This window comes from Lolium rigidum, chromosome 7 (assembly GCF_022539505.1).
Source record: "Lolium rigidum isolate FL_2022 chromosome 7, APGP_CSIRO_Lrig_0.1, whole genome shotgun sequence".
Taxonomy (NCBI): domain Eukaryota; kingdom Viridiplantae; phylum Streptophyta; class Magnoliopsida; order Poales; family Poaceae; genus Lolium; species Lolium rigidum.
In genome coordinates, this window is record NC_061514.1 from 317,569,243 (window position 1) to 317,588,641 (window position 19,399).

At 48.4% G+C, this 19,399-nt stretch overlaps 1 protein-coding gene across 1 annotated transcript; it reads right to left on the reverse strand.

The window, feature by feature from the left end:
- Positions 1 to 16,312: 16,312 nt before the first annotated feature.
- LOC124673214 lies at positions 16,313 to 18,925 on the reverse strand. The gene is made up of 3 exons (XM_047209331.1): positions 18,845 to 18,925; positions 17,983 to 18,455; positions 16,313 to 17,884 (listed from the first exon to the last, which is right to left on the reverse strand). The coding sequence occupies exons 1-3, from the start codon at positions 18,923 to 18,925 to the stop codon at positions 16,561 to 16,563; spliced, it is 1,878 nt and encodes a 625-aa protein (XP_047065287.1). The 3' UTR covers positions 16,313 to 16,560.
- Between the last annotated feature and the right edge of the window lie 474 nt (positions 18,926 to 19,399).

The window sequence follows — 19,399 nt, forward strand, 5'->3', positions numbered from 1 at the left end:
AACGAGGAGCGGCATCTGTGGCATCTCGTTAATAGGTTAGTTCCGGAAAATGCATGAAATCATCATAAAGTGCAAGCAAAACATGTAAGTATTATCATAAAACAAGCATGGAACGACGAAATTATGGATACGTCGGGGACGTATCGGCATCCCCAAGCTTAGTTCTGCTCGTCCCGAGCGAGTAAACGATAAAAAGAATAATTTCTGTAGTGACATGCTACTTACATAACCTTGATCATACTATTACAAAGCATATGAAATGAATGAAGTGACTTAAGGCAATGATCTATAGTTGCTAACAAGTAGATAACATATAGCAAAACTTTTCATAAAGAGTACTTTCAAGACAAGCATCAAAAGATTGCACAAGAGTTAACTCATAAAGCAATAAGTTCATAGTAAAGGCATCGAAGCAACACAAAGGAGGATATAAGTTTCAGCGGTTGCTTTCAACTTTCAACATGTATATCTCATGGATATTGTCAACACAAAGTAATATGATGAATGCAAATATGCAAGTATGTAAGAATCAATGCACGGTTGACACAAGTGTTTGCTTCTAAGGTGGAAGGAAGTAGGTGAGCTGACTCAACATTAAAAGTAAAAGAATGGTCCTTCAAAGAGGAAAGCATCGATTGCTATATTTGTGCTAGAGCTTTGGTTTTGAAAACATATAGAGGGCATAAAAAGTAAAATTTTGAGAGGTGTTTGTTGTTGTCAACGAATGGTAATGGGTACACTAACTACCTCGCCAACCGGACTTTCAAGAGCGGCTCCCATTTTATTTAATTTTTGTGTGGCACTCCTTCCAACCTTTCTTTCACAAACCATGGCTAACCGAATCCTCGGGTGCACTGCCAACAATCTCATACCATGAAGGAGTGCCTTTTTATTTTAGTTTTATTATGATGATGACACTCCTCCCAACCTTTGCTTACACAAGCCATGGCTAACCGAATCCTTCGGGTGCCGTCCAACAATCACATACCATGGAGGAGTGTCTATTTAGTTTGATTAATTTGGGACTGGGAATCCCATTGCCAGCTCTTTTTGCAAAATTATTGGATAAGCGGATGTGCCACTAGTCCATATGAGAGTCCGTCAAAAGTAAATGACAAGGTTGAAAGCTAAACACCACATACTTCCTCATGAGCTATAAAACATTAACACAAATCAGAGGTAATAAATTTTGAATTGTTTAAAGGTAGCACTCAAGCAATTTACTTTGGAATGGCGGGAAATACCACATAGTAGGTAGGTATGGTGGACACAATTGGCATAGTGGTTGGCTCAAGGATTTTGGATGCATGAGAAGTATTCCCTCTCGATACAAGGATTAGGCTAGCAAGGTTGTTTGAAGCAAACACAAGTATGAACCGGTACAGCAAAACTTACATAAGAACATATCGCAAGCATTATAATACTCTACGCTTGTCTTCCTTGTTGCTCAAACACTTTTACCGAGAAAATATCTAGACCTTAAGAGAGATCAATTATGCAAACCAATTTTAACAAGCTTTACGGTAGTTCTCCACTAATAGGTTTAAACTACATGCAAAAACTTATGATCTACTTGAGAGCTCAAAACAATTGCCAAGTGTCAAATTATCCACAACATATGAGGCATTTTCTTTTCCCAACCAAATAACCAATAAGTGATGTAGCTTCCAACTTTTATCATTGAACATTAAAAGTAAAACGAAGAACAAGTGTTCATATGAAAAAGCGGAGCGTGTATCTCTCCCAATCAAGGATTGCTAGGATCCGATCTTATTCAAACAAAAAACAAAAATAAAAGCACACGAGACGCTCCAAGTAAAACACATATGATGTGACTGAATAAAAATATAGTTTCGGGGAGGAACCTGATAAGTTGATGAAGAAGGGGATGCCTTGGGCATCCCCAAGCTTAGACGCTTGAGTCTTCTTGAAATATGCAGGGATGAACCACGGGGGCATCCCCAAGCTTAGACTTTTCACTCTTCTTGATCATATATCATCCTCCTCTCTTGACCCTTGAAAACTTCCTTCACAACAAACTTCTCATAAACTTCATTAGAGGGGTTAGTACTCAAAAATTTTGAATCCACCTTGGTCCTGTAGTGGCACATTGAAAGAACTCAATAAAACATTATCTACAGCTCTCTACGTCTAGAAAACCTCGCTTAAAGTCCACAAGAGACAATGCAAAAAAACAGAGACAGAATCTGCCAAAACAGAACAGCCAGTAAAGACGAATTTTAAATAAATACTTCCGTTGCTCAAATCAGAAAACTCAAAACTAATGAAAGTTGCGTACATATCTGAGGAACACGCACGTAAATTGGCATATTTTTCTGATTTTTCTACAGGGAAAACAGCCCAGATTCGTGACAGATAGAAATCTGTTTCTGCGCAGAAATCCAAATCTAGTATCAACCTTCGATTAGAGGCTTCACTTGGCACAACAAAACACAAAACTAAGATAAGGAGAGGTTGCTACAGTAGTAAACAACTTCCAAGACACAAATATAAAACAAAGTACTGTAGCAAAATGACACATGGGTTATCTCCCAAGAAGTTACTTTCTTTATAGCCATTAAGATGGGCTCAGCAGTTTTGATGATGCACTCGCAAGAAATAGTATTGGAAGCAAAAGAGAGCATCAAGAAGCAAATTCAAAACACATTTAAGTCTAACATGCTTCCTATGCATAGGAATCTTGTAAATAAACAAGTTCATGAAAAGCAAAGTAACAAGCATAGGAAGATAGAACAAGTGTAACTTCAAAAATTTCAGCACATAGAGAGGTGTTTTAGTACCATACAAATTTCTACAACCATATTTTCCTCTCTCATAATAATTTTCAGTAGCTTCATGAACAAACTCAACAATATAACTATCACATGCATCATACTTTTCATGATCCACAAACATATAATTTTTATCAAGTTCAAGAATAGTGGATTTAAAACTTTCAAACTTACTTTTATTAATAATATAACAAGGTAGTTGATCAATCTCAAGAGATATGGGACTCATAGAATAAGTCAAGAACTCTCCAATCCCATTTTCATTAGTAGTACAATTAATAGTATCAAGTAACATAGGACCATCATCTAAAGCTTTATCATAAACATTTGCTAAGCAAAATTCTTTAGTACCATGCATTTCGACATCAGACCCAAACAAAGCATTATCATAAGATTTATCAAAGTAGCATGGATTATCATATATAACAGTAGCATAATTATTCTCAGAAGTTTTACTCATAGGAAATATTTCAAGAGAATCCACAGGAACATAACATTCAACCTCTTTCGGTAAGCATGGAGGACAATCAAATAATGTAAGAGATAAAGAGTTACTCTCATTAGGAGGTTGGCATGGGTAGCTAATCCATTCTTCCTCCTTTTGTTCGTCGCTCTCCTCTTCTTTTTCATCCAATGAGCTTTCAGGTTCATTAATTTCCTCCTCTTTTTCATCCAATGAGCTTTCAGGTTCATCGGTTTCTTCTTCCACGGGTTCCACGCAAATTGTGAGTGCATTCTTGTGCATTAATGAGTCTCTCTTTATAATCAATGATATAAGGATTATTACCGAAGCATTCTATGCAACAATTAAGGATAGAAGAGACATAATCTTTAAGGTCCTTACAAACAACACAAGTTTCATAATTCTCAACCATGAAGGATTCGATCTCAGAGGCTCCCATAAACACGACAAATTGCTCTACCTCTTCGAACCCATAATGAATATAGCAATTCCGATTATAGTTCTTAATTAAAAATTCCTCACTAAAGCCACATTGAAATTTAAGATGTTTAGTATCTGTTGAGAGCAACGAGTTTATATCATGGCGTTTAAGCAAGATTTTAGCAATTGTATCCACTTTTTCTATCATAGCACTCATTATTTCACCGGCTCTTGATTTCCTATAATTATTATAACATTCTATGAGCTCCAAGTAGGTTGTTGGTTCTCCCATAACAGTAGTTTTTAATTTTTTGGTTTTTCAAATTTTTATGGATTTTTGGGTATATGAGACAAATAAAACAAGACAAAAATAAACTAAGCAAAAGTAAACTACGCAAACTAATACTAGACAGAAATAAACTAAGCAAAAATAAACTAGACAAAAGTAAACTAAGCAAAACAAAATAAAATAAAACGAGAGAGAGGTAGAGTGTACTCCCCGGGTGAACTTATGAGTAGAGCTATGCCTCCCCGGCAACGGCGCCGAGAAAACGGTCTTGATGACCCACAAGTATAGGGGATCGCGATAGTCTTCGAGGGTAGTATAACCCAAATTTATTGATTCGACACAAGGGGAGGTAAAGAATACTTATAAGCCTTAACAACTGAGTTGTCAATTCAGCTGCACCTGGAAAAGCACTAGTAACAGGGGTGATGTGAAAGTAGCAGTAATATGAGAGCAGTAGTAATAGTAACACAGCAGCAGTAATAGTAACACAGAGGTAATATGATGACATGTAGAACAAGTATTTGATGATGAAATATGGACCGGGGTTCCCAGCGATCTACACTAGTGGTAACTCTCCAATAAGTGACAAGTGTTGGGTGAACAAATTACGGTTGGGCAATTGATAGGAATCAAAGCATTAAGATAGAACATCGGGCTTATTAATTATGTAGGCATGTTTTCCGTATATAGTCGTACGTGCTCGCAATGAGAAACTTGCACAACATCTTTTGTCCTACCAGCCGGTGGCAGCCGGGCCTCAAGGGAAACTACTGGATATTAAGGTACTCCTTTTAATAGAGCACCGGAGCAAAGCATTAACACACCGTGAAAACATGTGATCCTCACATCACCGCCATCCCCTCCGGTTGTCCCGATTCTTCTCACTTCGGGGCCATTGGTTCCGGACGGTGACATGTGCATACAACTTGTAGATACAATCTAAGCAACAATATAGAGCTTAAATCTAAGATCATGCCACTCGGGCCCTAGTGACAAGCATTAAGCATAACAAGATTGCAGCAACAATAACTTCACAAACTTTATAGATAGACTAATCATAATGTATCATCCATCGGATCCCAACAAACACAACACCGATTACATCGAGATGAATCTCAATCATGTAAGGCAGCTCATGAGACCATTGTATTGAAGTACATGGGGGAGAGTATACCGACATAGCTACTGCTAGAACCCGTAGTCCATGGGGGAACTACTCACGGAGCATGATGGAGGCGATGGCGTTGATGGAGATGGCTTCTGGGGGCACTTCCCCGTTCCGGCGAGGTGCCGGAACGGAGTTCGTCCCCGGATTGGAGTTTCGCGATGGCGGCGGCGCCCCTGGAGTCTTTCTAGAGTTTCGTCAATTGGTATCGCGTTTTTAGGTCGAAAGGGATTTTATAGGCGAAGAGGCGGCGCAGGGGGGCAACTGGGGGCGCCACACCATAGGGTGGCGCGGGCCCAGGCCAGGTCGCGCCGCCTTATGGTCCGGTGGCCCTACGGCCCCTCTCAGACTCCTCTTCGGTGTTCGGATGCTTCGGGAAAAATAGGAGGTTTGGCGTTGATTTCGTCCAATTCGAGAATATTGCCCGAACGGCCTTTACGGAACCAAAAACGGCGAGAAAATAGAAGCTGGCACTGTGGCATCTCGTTAATAGGTTAGTTCCGGAAAATGCATGAAATCATCATAAAGTGCAAGCAAAACATGTAAGTATTGTCATAAAACAAGCATGGAACGACAGAAATTATGGATACGTCGGGGACGTATCAACGGCCTCCACCCATTTGGTGAAGTAATCTGTAATGGCCAGGATCCACTCGTGGCCTTTGCTCGACGCAGGATGGATTTTGCCAATCATATCCATGCCCCAACCTCGGAATGGCCAAGGCTTGATGATGGGATTCATTGCGATGCGGGTACCATCCGAATCTTCCCGAACATCGACACGCTTGGCATCCCTTGTAGTACTTGAAGCAATCTTCAAGCATAGTGGGCCAATAAAACCACGATCGCCTAATCAGCCACTTCATCTTATGAGCCGATTGGTGAGTTCCACGAGCGCCTTCGTGCACCTCATGTAAGAGCCGATTAGACTCGGTTGGTCCCGGGCACTTGAGTAGTAACCCTTCCAATGTCCTGTAGAACATGTCATCTCCTATAAGGACATATTTCATAGCCTTGTATCTTATCCGTTTAGGTGCCCCCGAGCCGAATCCTTCAAGTAATTGAAGATATCGGCTCTCCGATCATCTGTTCCAGGAAGCGCACTTCGAACTTCGACCCGTCCGGTATGTCCTTGTACCACTGACGCCATTTGCGCGAGATCATTGGCATACGGTATTCCGAGATCTTGGGACCCAATTGAAATTGATGTACCGAAAATGTGTCATCGGCTCACGACATTCCATCCAATATGGGAAGAGCGACTCACTCTCGCACTTGTATTCGTCAGTGAGTCGGGAAATCACCAACTTCGAGTCTCCAAAAAGCTCCACCGCTTCTGCCCGGCTTCCGGCGGCAACTCCGGTCCCTTGCGTCTTGCCTCATACTCGGCGACATTGTTTGTGCAAGGGGTAGATAGTCTGATGGAGAAGGAGTATGTTGCCCCCAGAGGCGACACGAGCAGAATGCCGATGCCACAACCATCGTCACAAGCCGACCCATCGAAGAACATAGCCCATGCACGTATAGATAGTGCTGCTATATTAGTATTGATCCGTTCAGCTATGAGATCGGCCAACGCTTGTCCCTTGACTGCTTTTGCAGGCTGATACCGGAGATCAAACTCCGATAACGCAAACATCCACTTACCAAGTCGGCCTTTCAAAACAGGAGCCGACGGCATGTGCTTGACAACGTCGACTTGCATATAACGATGATTTCTGCTCGTCAAAAGGATGTGATGGAGCTTGGTGCGAGGTGAAGAACGAGCGGAGGCACAACTTCTCGACCTCAGGATACCTTGTCTCTGCATCCAACATCCTTCTGCTGAGGTAGAATACAACCTTTTCAACGCCCTCGTAGAGTTGCACCACCACTGAAGCAATGGACGTGTCAGCCACCGATAGGTAGATATAGAACGGCCTGTCCTGCTGAGGCGGAACTAGCATAGGCGGTGTTGTTAGATACCGCTTAATCTCATCAAACGCCTGCTGTTGTTCTGCCCCCGGTGAAACTCGTCATCAGATTTAATCTTGACCAACGCCATGAACGGCTCAATTCGTCTCGAGAGATTAGAGATGAATCACCGGACGAAATTGATCTTGCCGATCGGACGTTGGAGCTCCTTCTTCGTGGTAGGCGGCTGCATGGTACGTACTTGCCTCCCGACTTTTCGAGGCCGATCTCAATTCCTCGTTCATGAACAAGAAAACCTAGGAGCCGACCGGCCGTCACACCAAAGGCACACTTCTTTGGATTCATTACGAGTCCGAACTTCCGAGTTCGGTCTAGGATGCGTCGCAAATCATCCAAGTGTCCTTCCATGGAGACGAGAATTGACCACCACGTCATCGATGTAGATTTCCACCAACTTGCCGATCAGATCATGAAAAATATAATTCATGGCTCGTTGGTACGTTGCACCGGCATTCTTCAAACCAAAGGTCATGACCACATATTCGAACAAGCCCACTGATCCTGGTACTCGGAATGCAGTCTTGTGTATGTCTTCTGGAGCCATGAAGATTTGGTTGTAGCCGGCATTGCCATCCATGAAGCTTAACACCTTGTGGCCAGCAGCTGCATTGATCAATGTTTCTGCCACAGGCATTGGATATTCATCCTTTGGAGTGGCTCTGTTGAGATCGCGAAATCTATTGCCACACGCCATCGGCCGTCCTTTTCTCCACGGGTACGATACTGGAGATCCATTCGGCATACCTGCATGGCTCGATGAACCCGGCGGCCAACATTTTCTCGATCTCTTTCTTGACTTCTTCCGAGGATTTCGGCCTTCATCTGGCGTGCACGTTGTTGGAACGGCCGAAATCCTTTCTTGAGAGGGAGCCGATGCTCAATGATGCTCCTGTCTAACCCAGGCATCTCTGTGTAATCCCATGCAAAGCAATCTGGGTACTCTTTTAACAGAGCTATCATCTGGCTCCTGAGATGTGGATCTAACTTTTTGCTGATGAAAGTTGGTCGTGGCTTATCCCCAGGACCAATGTCGACTTCTTCCAGCTCATCAGCCGATGTAAACCCATATCCTAACTTTCCGTCACCTGTTAGATCGACGCTGAACACAGGCAAAACGCATGGCAAGGATAATATGGGCCGATTGCTGGAATCGGCCCCCAACTTGATTGCATTGCTCAAAAGAGGTTTACATCTTGTTCGTGCTTCACTATGACTACGTGACATGCTTGAGACAAGATCATTACTTTTTATTTTTTGGGGCCGATCACAAGGATCGGCCTTCCCATGTACGTTCATAGACTTTGCTCTTGTTACACGGTCGGGCCGGTGGATAAGACCAGCCTCACCCCGTTTTTTGACACGTCGATGTACTCGCGAGTCGTCCAAAGTGATGCACGAGAGTGGCTCTTGGCCTTCAGTCTCCCAAACATTCATGCCGGCCGTTGAAATCTCGGTGCTGTATCGTCTGCATGGACAACTTCTACTTCATCTCCATCCCTTTGTATTAGGCATTGGTGCATCGTAGATGGAATGCAACAGTTGGCGTGGATCCAATCTCTCCCTAGCAGGACAGCATAAGTGCCCTTGCTATCGACGATGAAGAATGTCGTAGGGATGGTTTTCCTTCCTACGGTCAGATCCACGTTCAGAACACCTTGTGCATCAGATGCTTGGCCGTTGAAATCGCTCAGTGTAACGTTGGTCTTGATCGAGATCCGAGCTAGAGCGTCCCAACCGACGTAGCATGGAGTATGGCATGATGTTGATTGCCGCTCCGGTGTCCACCAGCATCCTATTGACGGGTTGCCCATTGATATAACCTCGTAAGTACGGGGCCTTCGGGTGTACGTAGCTTCTTTCACGTGGCTTCTCAAAGATAACCGGCCGTGGGCCGCGATCAAGTTGTGCCACGAGCGCTCGTCTAATCACTGGAGCACAAAACTCCGTCTGGAAGGATGAACACCATGTTTGTACTAGCCGATGTCTCATCATCGGCTTTCCTTTGCTTGGGGCGCCACTCCATGTTTTGTGGTCGACCCTCTTCGTCCGGGGTTCGTTGAATTTTCGCGGCCGGATCAGGCCGCGCCTTCCTTAGCGTGTGCGGGTATAACCTTTCGGCTTCCTCCAAGCCATGCGATCGGCTGAACCCTACGCTTTTGGGAACGGCTGAGTCCATCAGGGCACCACCTTGGCCGGTGGTACTTGTCCTCTTCTTCTTCGTAGTCATCTTCTAACTCCTCGAGGTCTTCTTCCCGAGAGGACTCAGCTTGCTTGTTCCTAGATGGGAGAGGCCCTAGACGTTTGAACAACGACACGTACGTTGCACCCTTCTTCTTCGTCTACATTCGGGCAGTTGCCGATTGTAGGCAATCGGCTCATTCCTGAATCCCAGCAGTGCTTGAAGAAAGGACAGTCCCAGTGCTTGTCCACGTCGTCTTGTTCTCTTGACCTTTCCTTGGCACGGCGCTCGTATCTCTCCTCATCGCGATCATGCCGACGATGTCTCCTGGCGTCCCTGCTAGCTAGACGATCCCTTTCATCGTCGATGTTGTACCGCCGGCGCTGGTCGTACTGACTTACATATTTGTTGAGGAGATGATCAGAGAGAGGTCGTTGATATCGTACATTCTTCACTTCTCCCTCAGTGATGTAGCGTTTGCCATCGTGCCGGAGCCGATCGCGTGGAACGGCTTCCTCCTTGTCCTTGCTACGAGAGCGGCTGCCCTCGCCTTTGTCCTTACCAGAGTGGTGCCCGAGGCTCGACCATGTTAATGCTTAACGAGAAACCTGGTTGGCACCCCTCGGGGTAAGCGTATTCCACCGTGTTAACGGCGGGGAAGGGGTGTGTGTCGACTTTCATGGCGTGCTTGGTTGAAAATTAGACGTCCTTGTTCTATCGCCATTTGGATCTGCGACGCCACACCCTGCGGTCGTTGGTGGTATGGGAGAACGTGTTATGCCATTTGCAGTATGGCTTTCCGTTCAGCTCCTGTACCGTGGGGATTTTGAGGCCTTCGGGTAACTTCAGCTGCTTCTCCTTAAGTAAGAGGTCGAAAATTTGCTCAGCTTTAGTTACGTCAAAATCAAACCCTCTAGGCGGACCTTGTGGCTTAACCCACTTGCAGGACACGGGAGTTGCCCCCCGAGTCCATTCAGCCACTGCTACCTCTTGATCTCCCGCAGACCCTTCATCTTCCTCTGTCTCAACCAGGACTACTGCACGCTTGAATTTGTCCTGAGTACGGCTACAGGTGGCGCTGTTCATATAACGACAGTTTCCGAACCATGTGTGCCGGTGAAGGGTAGTACTGCTTGGGAAGCCATATCCTTGATAGGTGATGCGAGACCCACCACCGCCAACTCAACCGCTTCCTTTTCGGTCAAACGAGCCGAATAGCATCGGTTCCTAACGGCCACTGAAGCGGCTGGATGTATTCGACCACTGTTTCTCCGCGCTTCGACGTACTTGTGCTAGATCGGCAATGCCGGCCTCGGAAGCTTCGAGTGATACGCATGTGGAATTGTTCCTCCAAGCTGCTTCCAAGTCCGGATCGAATCTGGTGGCAGTGATGTGTACCACCCAAAAGCCGATCTTGTGAGGGATCGTGCGAAGAACCTCACGCGTAGTGCATCTGCAGCTGAGATCGTGCCCAGCTGCGCCAAATATCGGCTTACATGCTCGATAGAGCTGGAGCCATCCGACCCACTAAACTTGGAGAATTCGGGGAGCCGATATTTGGGTGGTAGTGGGATCAAATCGTAGTCGTTGGGGTACGGCTTGGAATAGCCGATTGCCCTCCTTTTCGACACCATGCCGAGCTCGGTCTCTCAAGATCGTGCTGATCCGATCCGCGGTGCTAGGCTGCAGAGTGGGGCTACGAAGATTCGTTGGCGTGGCATACTTAGCTAGCCACGCTTGCTTCTCAAGATCTGAGCTAGCTACAGGAGTTGAGCTCTGGAGGTTCGTCGGAGTGGCATACTTAGCTAACCACGTCTGCTTCTCAAGATCTGATCCAGAGGCCCCTCCTGCTGTTCCGGAAGTCCCCGCTGTTGCAGCCTGGTTCGTGAGTGCCCGATTCTTGCTCGTACGGCACGTATGTGCACGTGTATCCGTGAGGGATCTCCTTAGGCGCCTCGTACAAGAACTGGTAGTCGCTAGGATCGCCACCGATCTTGTAAACAACGAATGCCGGTGTACTCGACACCTCTGGTGCTGCCAGCGCGAACGGCAGCGGTGGTCGGCTCTGGAGTGGTAGCTCTCCTTGGTGAGTCCCTAGAGCAGGCCACGACGGAGAGTGCGATGCCTCAAGATTTCATGGAGCACCCGAAGGGCGACACGCTCCAAAGTGTTCACCGAGCTCTCGGAGTGGCGGTGTAGCGAATGAGCTACCATGAAATTGATCTCTGACGCAAGGACACAGGTGCGTTCTTCGAAGGGGTGGACAGGTCCACTCCATCGAGCGCGCCTTCGGGTGTGAACCCTCTCCACCCGATGCCGTGTGAGCGGGTCTGTGGAAAGAGCCGATGAGGTCGGCTTCGAGGATAGCTTTGACATCGTCATACTTCTTCTTGAGCTCCTCGGGCGGATCCTCGTACGTGACTCGGAGTACCTTCCGCCATCTCGGATGTAGATGGCGATGCAGTTGATGTCGAAGACTGTCCCACCGGGCGTGCCAGAATGAGTTGGCGTCCGAAACCCACCGGCGAGCTACGGCTGGCAACACGAAGAGCCGGGAACAACCTAGGGCTGCGGCTGGCCCTGGTCCCTCCGAGCGATGGCCCGCAAAGCTCCTGGCGCGCACGTCCCGATGCTGGTGCAAGGGCGTGCCACCTGATCTATACCTGATCAGGAAGGTGATGGATTTGCTTCGCTTAGTTTCCTGCATGGCATACACGTAAACATTAAATACGAGCCTCGATCGGCTCTCAGGTTATCCTGTGAATTGGCTGAAGGAGCCGATCCACCCATGACTCGTATGAGGTTTACGATTGCATGGTGGTCCTGCTTGATCAATATGTAGCTAAAACGACCTACGACGATCTAGGGTTTTCACCACATAATCGGAACATCCTACTCGTGATTGAGCCTGGCAGCCACGCACGGTGATAATAAACCGACCCTAGACAAGGCCTAAAAACCAACACGAAGTTGATCCCGGAACATCTTGTCTAGGGTTAGCAAACTACACCCTACGTGCTACTGGATCATTCAATCCGTTTGTAAGGCCTAACTATGCGGATATTAAACTAATCCTTGAAGAATCAAGGAGCAACCATAACAGATCGGATCTACTAAATAACGATCAAGCAAGGTGCCGCCCTTACACCTAAGAAAGGTGTAAGGGCGGCTAGACGTCTAAGGGTTGCATGAACGAAAGCATGTGATACGATGAAAACAATGCTAACCCTAACACGTCTATGATAACTACCTTGCTCGCCATCAAAAAGGCTTCGGCACGAGCAACGCATGGATAACGAATGCGATCTAGGCAGCATGATGCTTACCCGGAAGAAACCCTCGAAACAAGGGGTCGGCGATGCGCCAAGATTGGTTTGTGATGAACGTGATTGTTGTTTTTCTCAATAACCCTAGATACATATTTATAGTCCGTAGACTTTCTAACGTGGGAATAATCCCAACCGTGCACGAGCCAAACTCTAACTAACCGAGCACGTATCCTACTATATTTACAGATACAAAGGCAAACTGCCCAAACTTCGTGTACAAGGCCGGTTCACGTATTTCTTCCATGTATATTCTTCAAGCCCAATCTTGATCGTGGCCCACCTCTGATCCGGTCAAATCCTGGTGATAACACAAGCACCATATGAGAGAGAGGGTCCATTTGCACAGCCTAATCACCAAGTGCCTCCATCATGGGCCGCCTTCATTGCTATGCGTCAGGAGATTCGAGACTCTACAATGCATTAGCTGCTGCAAGATGATCTGGTGGAGCACATATGGACGCTCCGAGGCAACGCCAACGCCGACGCCAACTAGTCTGTCATAATTTGTTTGAAAAATTATGAAATTGTGTGCTTCATAATTTCAGCACTTGTTAAACATTGTACTGATTATCGCCGAATTTGTTTCAGCAATTTTCGTACTCTTGCTCGCCGAATTAGTTAAATTTTATGTTAAATTTGTTTGAAATATGTCAAATGGTCGAGGTTGGGAGTTTCCTGCCGGGGGGACGGCTGGAACTTCGGCGCTCCCCAGGCCAAATCTTCCTCCAATCCAGACGAAAATTTCGCCGGATTTGGACGTGGGGAGCGCCAACGAGTGGAGATGCTCTTAGTGGCAACTAATATGAATCCGAGAAAGTACAATATTTTCTTTATGCATATGGCCGGAAACGGCACAGTACAAAACGGGGGAAATATTAACCGCGACAGAGCACGCGCACCTCAGGGGTGCCTGAGGAAGGCGGGCTTGGCGCACTGAGCCAGGCAGACCTTCATCGAAAGATAGCACAAGTTTATCGGCAAGCAACAGAAGCAGAAATGATGCTTTTTGCACCCCGGGTTCTCCTTCTTGATCGCGCATAGTCCGTGTGGTAGATGGATCTTGTAGCTCCCTTCGTCTCCCACGATTTGGCCTACGGAGTGCAAAACTTTCGATCGAGCGCCTCCAGAGAGAATAAACATTGGAAATTACAAACGTAGAAAACAGATATGAATACGAGTTGTGCATCTACAATTGTGCATGCCACTTACACTGCACATGGATCGCAAAACACAGGAGGAAAGCAACCCAGAGTAGGGTCCCTGCGTGGAAGGAGTTCCTCATGTGCTTGTGCACCATGTAGTCCGCGCAAAGCAATGGTGGTAGATGCTTTGTTTTGTTTGGTGCTCCTCACGGTACAACGTCTTCCCTGTGTTCATTGTTATCCAAGCATGATGCACACATATATAGGCACAAAAAATAAATTAATAGGGGGAATCCTTATCATGATTAATTGCTGCATATTTTTGGCCTAATAAGATAGTACAATAATAATTGACAATCAATACCACATATATTTATTCATAGTAATAAATAGTACTACATAGTAGAGATACACGAGCTGGCTCCAACGATTACAAAATAAAGTTTAGAAGATACAAACAGATCTTCGAGGTCTTCGAATTCATTATTCTTCCAGAACACAATCTTGTACTCTTCTGAAGGCAGCCAAATGTACATAACGAAGCATGGACCTGTAAATACCGATGAAGGTTCTCCCGTAATTTTAAGTTGAGCCACAATGCCGAAGCTGTGTGCACACGCGCAACCATTAAAACCGTCATTCAACATCGGCAACAGTACCAACACCAGTATGTTAGGGAATAACAACCGACTGGCCTTGTCGACGTTTATGGAAAGCCGAGAGTACGAATCACCATTGTCGAGGACGTAGTAGCCGGGACAAAAACTGCGAGGATAATCCTCCTCGCGGCAACAACGAGAAAAGATCCAAAATCGGTCTGAAGATCACCATTGACATCGGGAAGGGGATCTCGTCGTCGAATGAAAGCCTGAAGATCACACTTGTTGCAGGCGATGTTATCTCCATTGAGGGGAAACCAATAATAAGTCGACTCCCAAAACCCTAACATAATCTACTGAAAACACTAATTTTATTGGAAACTCCACGCATAGATCGGGTTCCCCGCTCCTCCCGACACCGACAAAGCTGACCAGAGGATGGGGAACCGATCTATGGAGGAGGCTGAAGTAGAGGCGGCTAGGATTTTGGAGAGGCGGCGGATGTCCTTTTCCTGATCTGGTTTCAAAGCTAGTTATAAGTTAAGATAATACAAATTAATCTGGTGTCGAAAGAGTATTTGTACTATATGATTTGTTCATATCTTTCTGATTGTTTTTCTGTATGCAGATTTCTATAGAAATAATTGCTAGATTAAGCATTACACCTAGTATAGGATTACAAATTGGAGCATGTAGAACACCTAATGAACAATAGCAGAGAATGATGAATGATCATTACGGGCACTGAAGATCCCATCGATGCATGCGTGAGGCAGGCTTGGTGCAGTGGTGGACTAGAGAAAGCAGACGACCTTCTGATCCCCTCGGGTCTCCAGCGGTACTGCTCTCGTGAGTATAGCTCGATCTTCCCGTCGGTTCTGCCTTTCTCTAGATCAGTAGAGGTTAGGGATGTGGGGGAAGCGGATGTTTTGATATTGAACCAGTTAGTCGATCTCTGCCATTGCCCCCTTCTTTTATATGGCCAACGCAACAGGGGATCAAAACCATCGAGTTGGTTTTAACACGCCCGATCAGGGTGCGTTTGTTCCGTAAGAATAAGTCATGTACAAGAACAAGTCCTGGACATTGGTCATGTGTGCCCATGGAGGAGAATTGAGTTATGTTCCTGACTTAAGGCTCATGGACTTGGAACTAAGGCCTTGGTTTGAGAAGAAGCAACTCATATGCCGAATTGAATTATGTTCGCTGACTTATGCCTCATGGACTTGGAACAAAGGCCTTGGTTTGAGAAGAAGCGACTCATACGCCAACGTGATGCATGATCTTCACATATCTATTTTATTTTTTCTACTTCACATGAACCCGTCTCCTTTTGCACTTTGATTCGGTACTATTGCATGTGAACGATGTGATTTCCTAGTCAATGATAATTTATTACCATTATATTCAACTTTTGTTGCCATCAATAATTAATATATATTCCAATTTGGGTTGAAATAGGTGAAAAAAAAGTTCAAGAGGGCTTACGCATACTAAATGCGTAAGCCCGCTGATCCCCCTCCCCCCCACCCCTCGCGGACGGAACAAAATTTGAAATACGGTTAGAGAAACACAAAAAAGAGAGTAATGTCAGATCTGGTTGAATATTATGTCACACTATTCACACCCAATTTTATCTTTTTAGCTCTCTAAGTGTATGTCAAATTTGAAGCTGCAAATTGTTTTTGTTACATATAACACCCAAATGTGTGTTGTCATTTTTTCAGAGTATTTGAACATATTTTGTCATTTGAAAAAAAAAGTTGTTCTCATAGATCTATCTAAAACCTGATCCTACCCAAGTCTTCGACAAGATATCTGTTAGAAAAAGAGACAGTAACATTTGATGAGGAAAGAAAGGCATGAGAGAAAACGGGGAATAAACTGTACAGAACTTGTACCATCACAAGAAATGAAATGCAGTACCTAGCTAGCTAGAGATCGACTAGACAAACTCCTAAACATCACTATGGCAAGCTCACAAAGGACACGATCCAAATAAGACGAAACCAAAATTTCAGTACTTGATTTTCTTCTCTCAATCGATAGCGACTCTTCTCAAACTGTACACTAGGACTGGTGCTACAGACGGCGGCCAGCGGGTCGTTTCACCAATCGAGCAAGCTAGCTCCTCTTCGAATTCTCTCATCCGTTTTCCCGCCACCTGCAATGCCGCCGTCTCCGGCGAATTGGCTGGTCGGTCGTCGATCAGCAGCTCATCGCCTCGCACTTCACGGCCATTGGCGGCAGGTCGAACCCGCCGCGCGAGAGCAGCGTCCCGACCACCGCCATGTCGCGGCAGAACGCGCCTTGGAACATTGGGCTCATTGTTGCCGCCACGGTCGCCGCCGTGAGCCTCGGCGTCGGCGGCGATGGTGGTGCGATCACTTCCAGCTTCGCGACCAGAACGTTGCCAACGTTTGCGGGACGGGCATTATCTGACTTAGTACCCTCCGGCACGGTCAATGCTTCTTCTTCTTGCTTGGGCGCCGGCGCTGCGGCGGCCGCCATGGCAGCTGCCAATGCAGCGGCGTCTTCTCTTGCCCTCTGCCTCTGCGCGGCCTCCTCATCCAGCACGGCGGACATGACATGCGAGTAACCCTTCTGCAGCATCCTGTACAGGAACAGCGCCGACATGCGCGCCTGGTCGCGCACCGACTCCAGGTCGCGGTGCTCGTCCACCAGCTCCAGCCGCTCCGCGAACGACGCCGACCGGTCCGGCTTCAGCTTCAGCGTGAGCAGGAGGTGCGCGCGCACCAGCTCCGTCCGCGTGCAGCCGCGCGGCAGGCCGAGGAGCGCGTAGTAGTCCACGCCGCACCCGTCGCCGGCGGCCACGCGGCCGCGGAGCTGCTGGATGCGTGCCACGAGCTCGCGGTGCGCGCCCGCGATCTCGCCCTGGCGGACGCCGCCCTGCGGCCGCCAGCTCGGGCCCGGCAGCTTCCCGTCGCGCAGCGCCGCGTCGTAGAGGAGCTTCAGGTGGTCCAGGTCCCGGAGGCTGTCCGGGATCGCGCCGATGGACTCGAGCACGTCGGCGCGCGCGCGCAGCGCCGGGATGAACGCCGGGTCGAGCGCCAGCGCGCGGTTGCAGTCGGCGATGGCGTCTGCGGGGCGTCCGGACGCGCGGAACGACGCGGCGCGGCCCACGAGGCAGGCCGTGGCGAAGGAGTGCGGGAGCACGCCGCCGCGGCGCGCGTCGAGCACCTTGGAGAAGTGGCGCACGGCCTCGGCCGGGAGGCCGGCGTCGAGCGCGGCCATGGCGGCGGCGCGGCGCCGGAGCAGGAGCTTCACGTGCGCCAGGAGCTGCGACAGCGAGTCCGCCTCGCTCGGCGGCGGCATCCCCGACGACGCCCTTCTGCCCGCCGGCATGGATACCACATTGGCCGTCGAGCTGGGCGGGGAGAAGCTGTCCTCCGACCAGCACACGCTCTCGCGGCGGAACGCCGCCGAGGCGAGGCGGCGGCCCGTTTGGAGAAGCACCACGGCGTCCTCCATTAAACCGAGATGGAAGCATGCTTGACCCAGGACCAAGTACCTGTAGTGGCGGCAGCATTCGCAATGATAATTTTTAGTACTGTACTGCAGGTTGCAAAGCAATCAAAATGTTCAATTTCGGTCATGGCGAGCTGTTACCTCCACTGGGTTTCGGTATCGGAGCTCCTGGAAATCCCGGCGACGACGCGGCGCTTTATCTCAGAGACGTCGAAGCAGCAGAGGAAACGGGAGGCTCCTCCGGCGGCGCCCGAGACGGAGATGTCGCGGCACGGGGAAAGGAGCCCGGCGCGGGAGGCGCAGGCAAGGTCCCCGGACCCGGACGAGCAGGACGAGACGGAGGAGGCGGTGCTGTCGTCGCCGCCGGCGCTCGCCTTGCCGCAGCTGGGTATGTAGTCGCGGAGCATCTCGGCGACGTCGCGGTAGCGCCGCAGCGCGAGGAGCGCGCGCGCCCGGAGCTCCAGCGCGGCCTCCATGCGCGGCGACACCTCCAGCGCGGCCGCCACCAGGCCGAGCGCCGCCTCCGCCGCCGACTCGTCGCCCCCGTCACATCCTCCTTGCGCCGCCGCCGCCTCCAGCGCCGCCCGCGCCTCGCCGATGTAGCGCTTGATCACCTGCCGCGCGCCGCCGTGAAACAAAATCAGCGCCAGATTCGGCATTTTGGGGGAGCGAAATTCAGGACCCCTCGAGCTATTGCGCCAAAAAACCGAGTCTTTCCTTCCTCTTTTGTAATCAGCGGAAGCAACATTAATGCGGGAGATAGAGAAACAACAAACAAGACACGCGAGCAAAGATTCTTGAAATGAACAAGACGAGGCTGGTGACGCGGCGCATGCGTCCCGCCATCTGGACGACGGAGGCGGCGGACACTGCTCCGGGATCGCCGCGCCAAAATCCAAATCGCTGTATCTCTATCTATCTACCTCCGTGTCGTCGGACGAGCATTGACATTGAGCGGCGAAGAAGACGAAGACGAGCGAGAGTATCCGGAGAGGGCGCTCACCTTTCTGTTGCCGCGGCGCCACCTGGACTTGCTGCCCATCATCCTCTCGAGCGCTGGGGACGAAGGCGAGGACACCGCCATGGCTGGTGGTGCAGGAGCCGGCCCGAGGAACAGGGCACAGGGGAGCGAGCTAGGAGAGAGATGGGGAGTATATATACGGAGGAGAGGTTGGGATCCCGGAGATGAAGCTGAAAAAATATGGAAATTGCCTAATCTCTCTCTCTCTCTCCGAAATGAAATGAAAATTGGTGGGGATTGCTTGCTTGGATTGCTTTGTTTCCTCTCCTCGAGGTTCCAAGCTGGACAAGATGCCTCCACGCAGGCCTAGGAGTAGTAGGATGGTGGTGGCCTAGCCTAGCCTAGCCCTGGACTGCCTGCCATGGCCCCTTGAGCAGTGAGCTTTTTAAAGAAGAGTAGAGAGATCCACTTAACAGCTCACTGCTGAAGAGATTTTCTTTTATTGTGCAGATTTGCTGGATTTGATTGTACTCCCTACTACAATCAACAGTTTCTGCTGCCTCATTTATCCAGCCTCCAACGTTTGTCCTGGCACCC

Excerpts from the sequence above, each read along its gene's own strand:
- LOC124673214 (XM_047209331.1), bottom strand. The coding sequence starts at position 18,925 with ATGGCGGTGTCCTCGCCTTCGTCCCCAGCGCTCGAGAGGATGATGGGC. Across the intron at positions 18,456-18,844 it reads GGCGCCGCGGCAACAGAAAG|GTGATCAAGCGCTACATCGG; the intron begins GTGAGCGCCCTC and ends GGCGCGCGGCAG. Across the intron at positions 17,885-17,982 it reads GATACCGAAACCCAGTGGAG|GTACTTGGTCCTGGGTCAAG; the intron begins GTAACAGCTCGC and ends CCGCCACTACAG.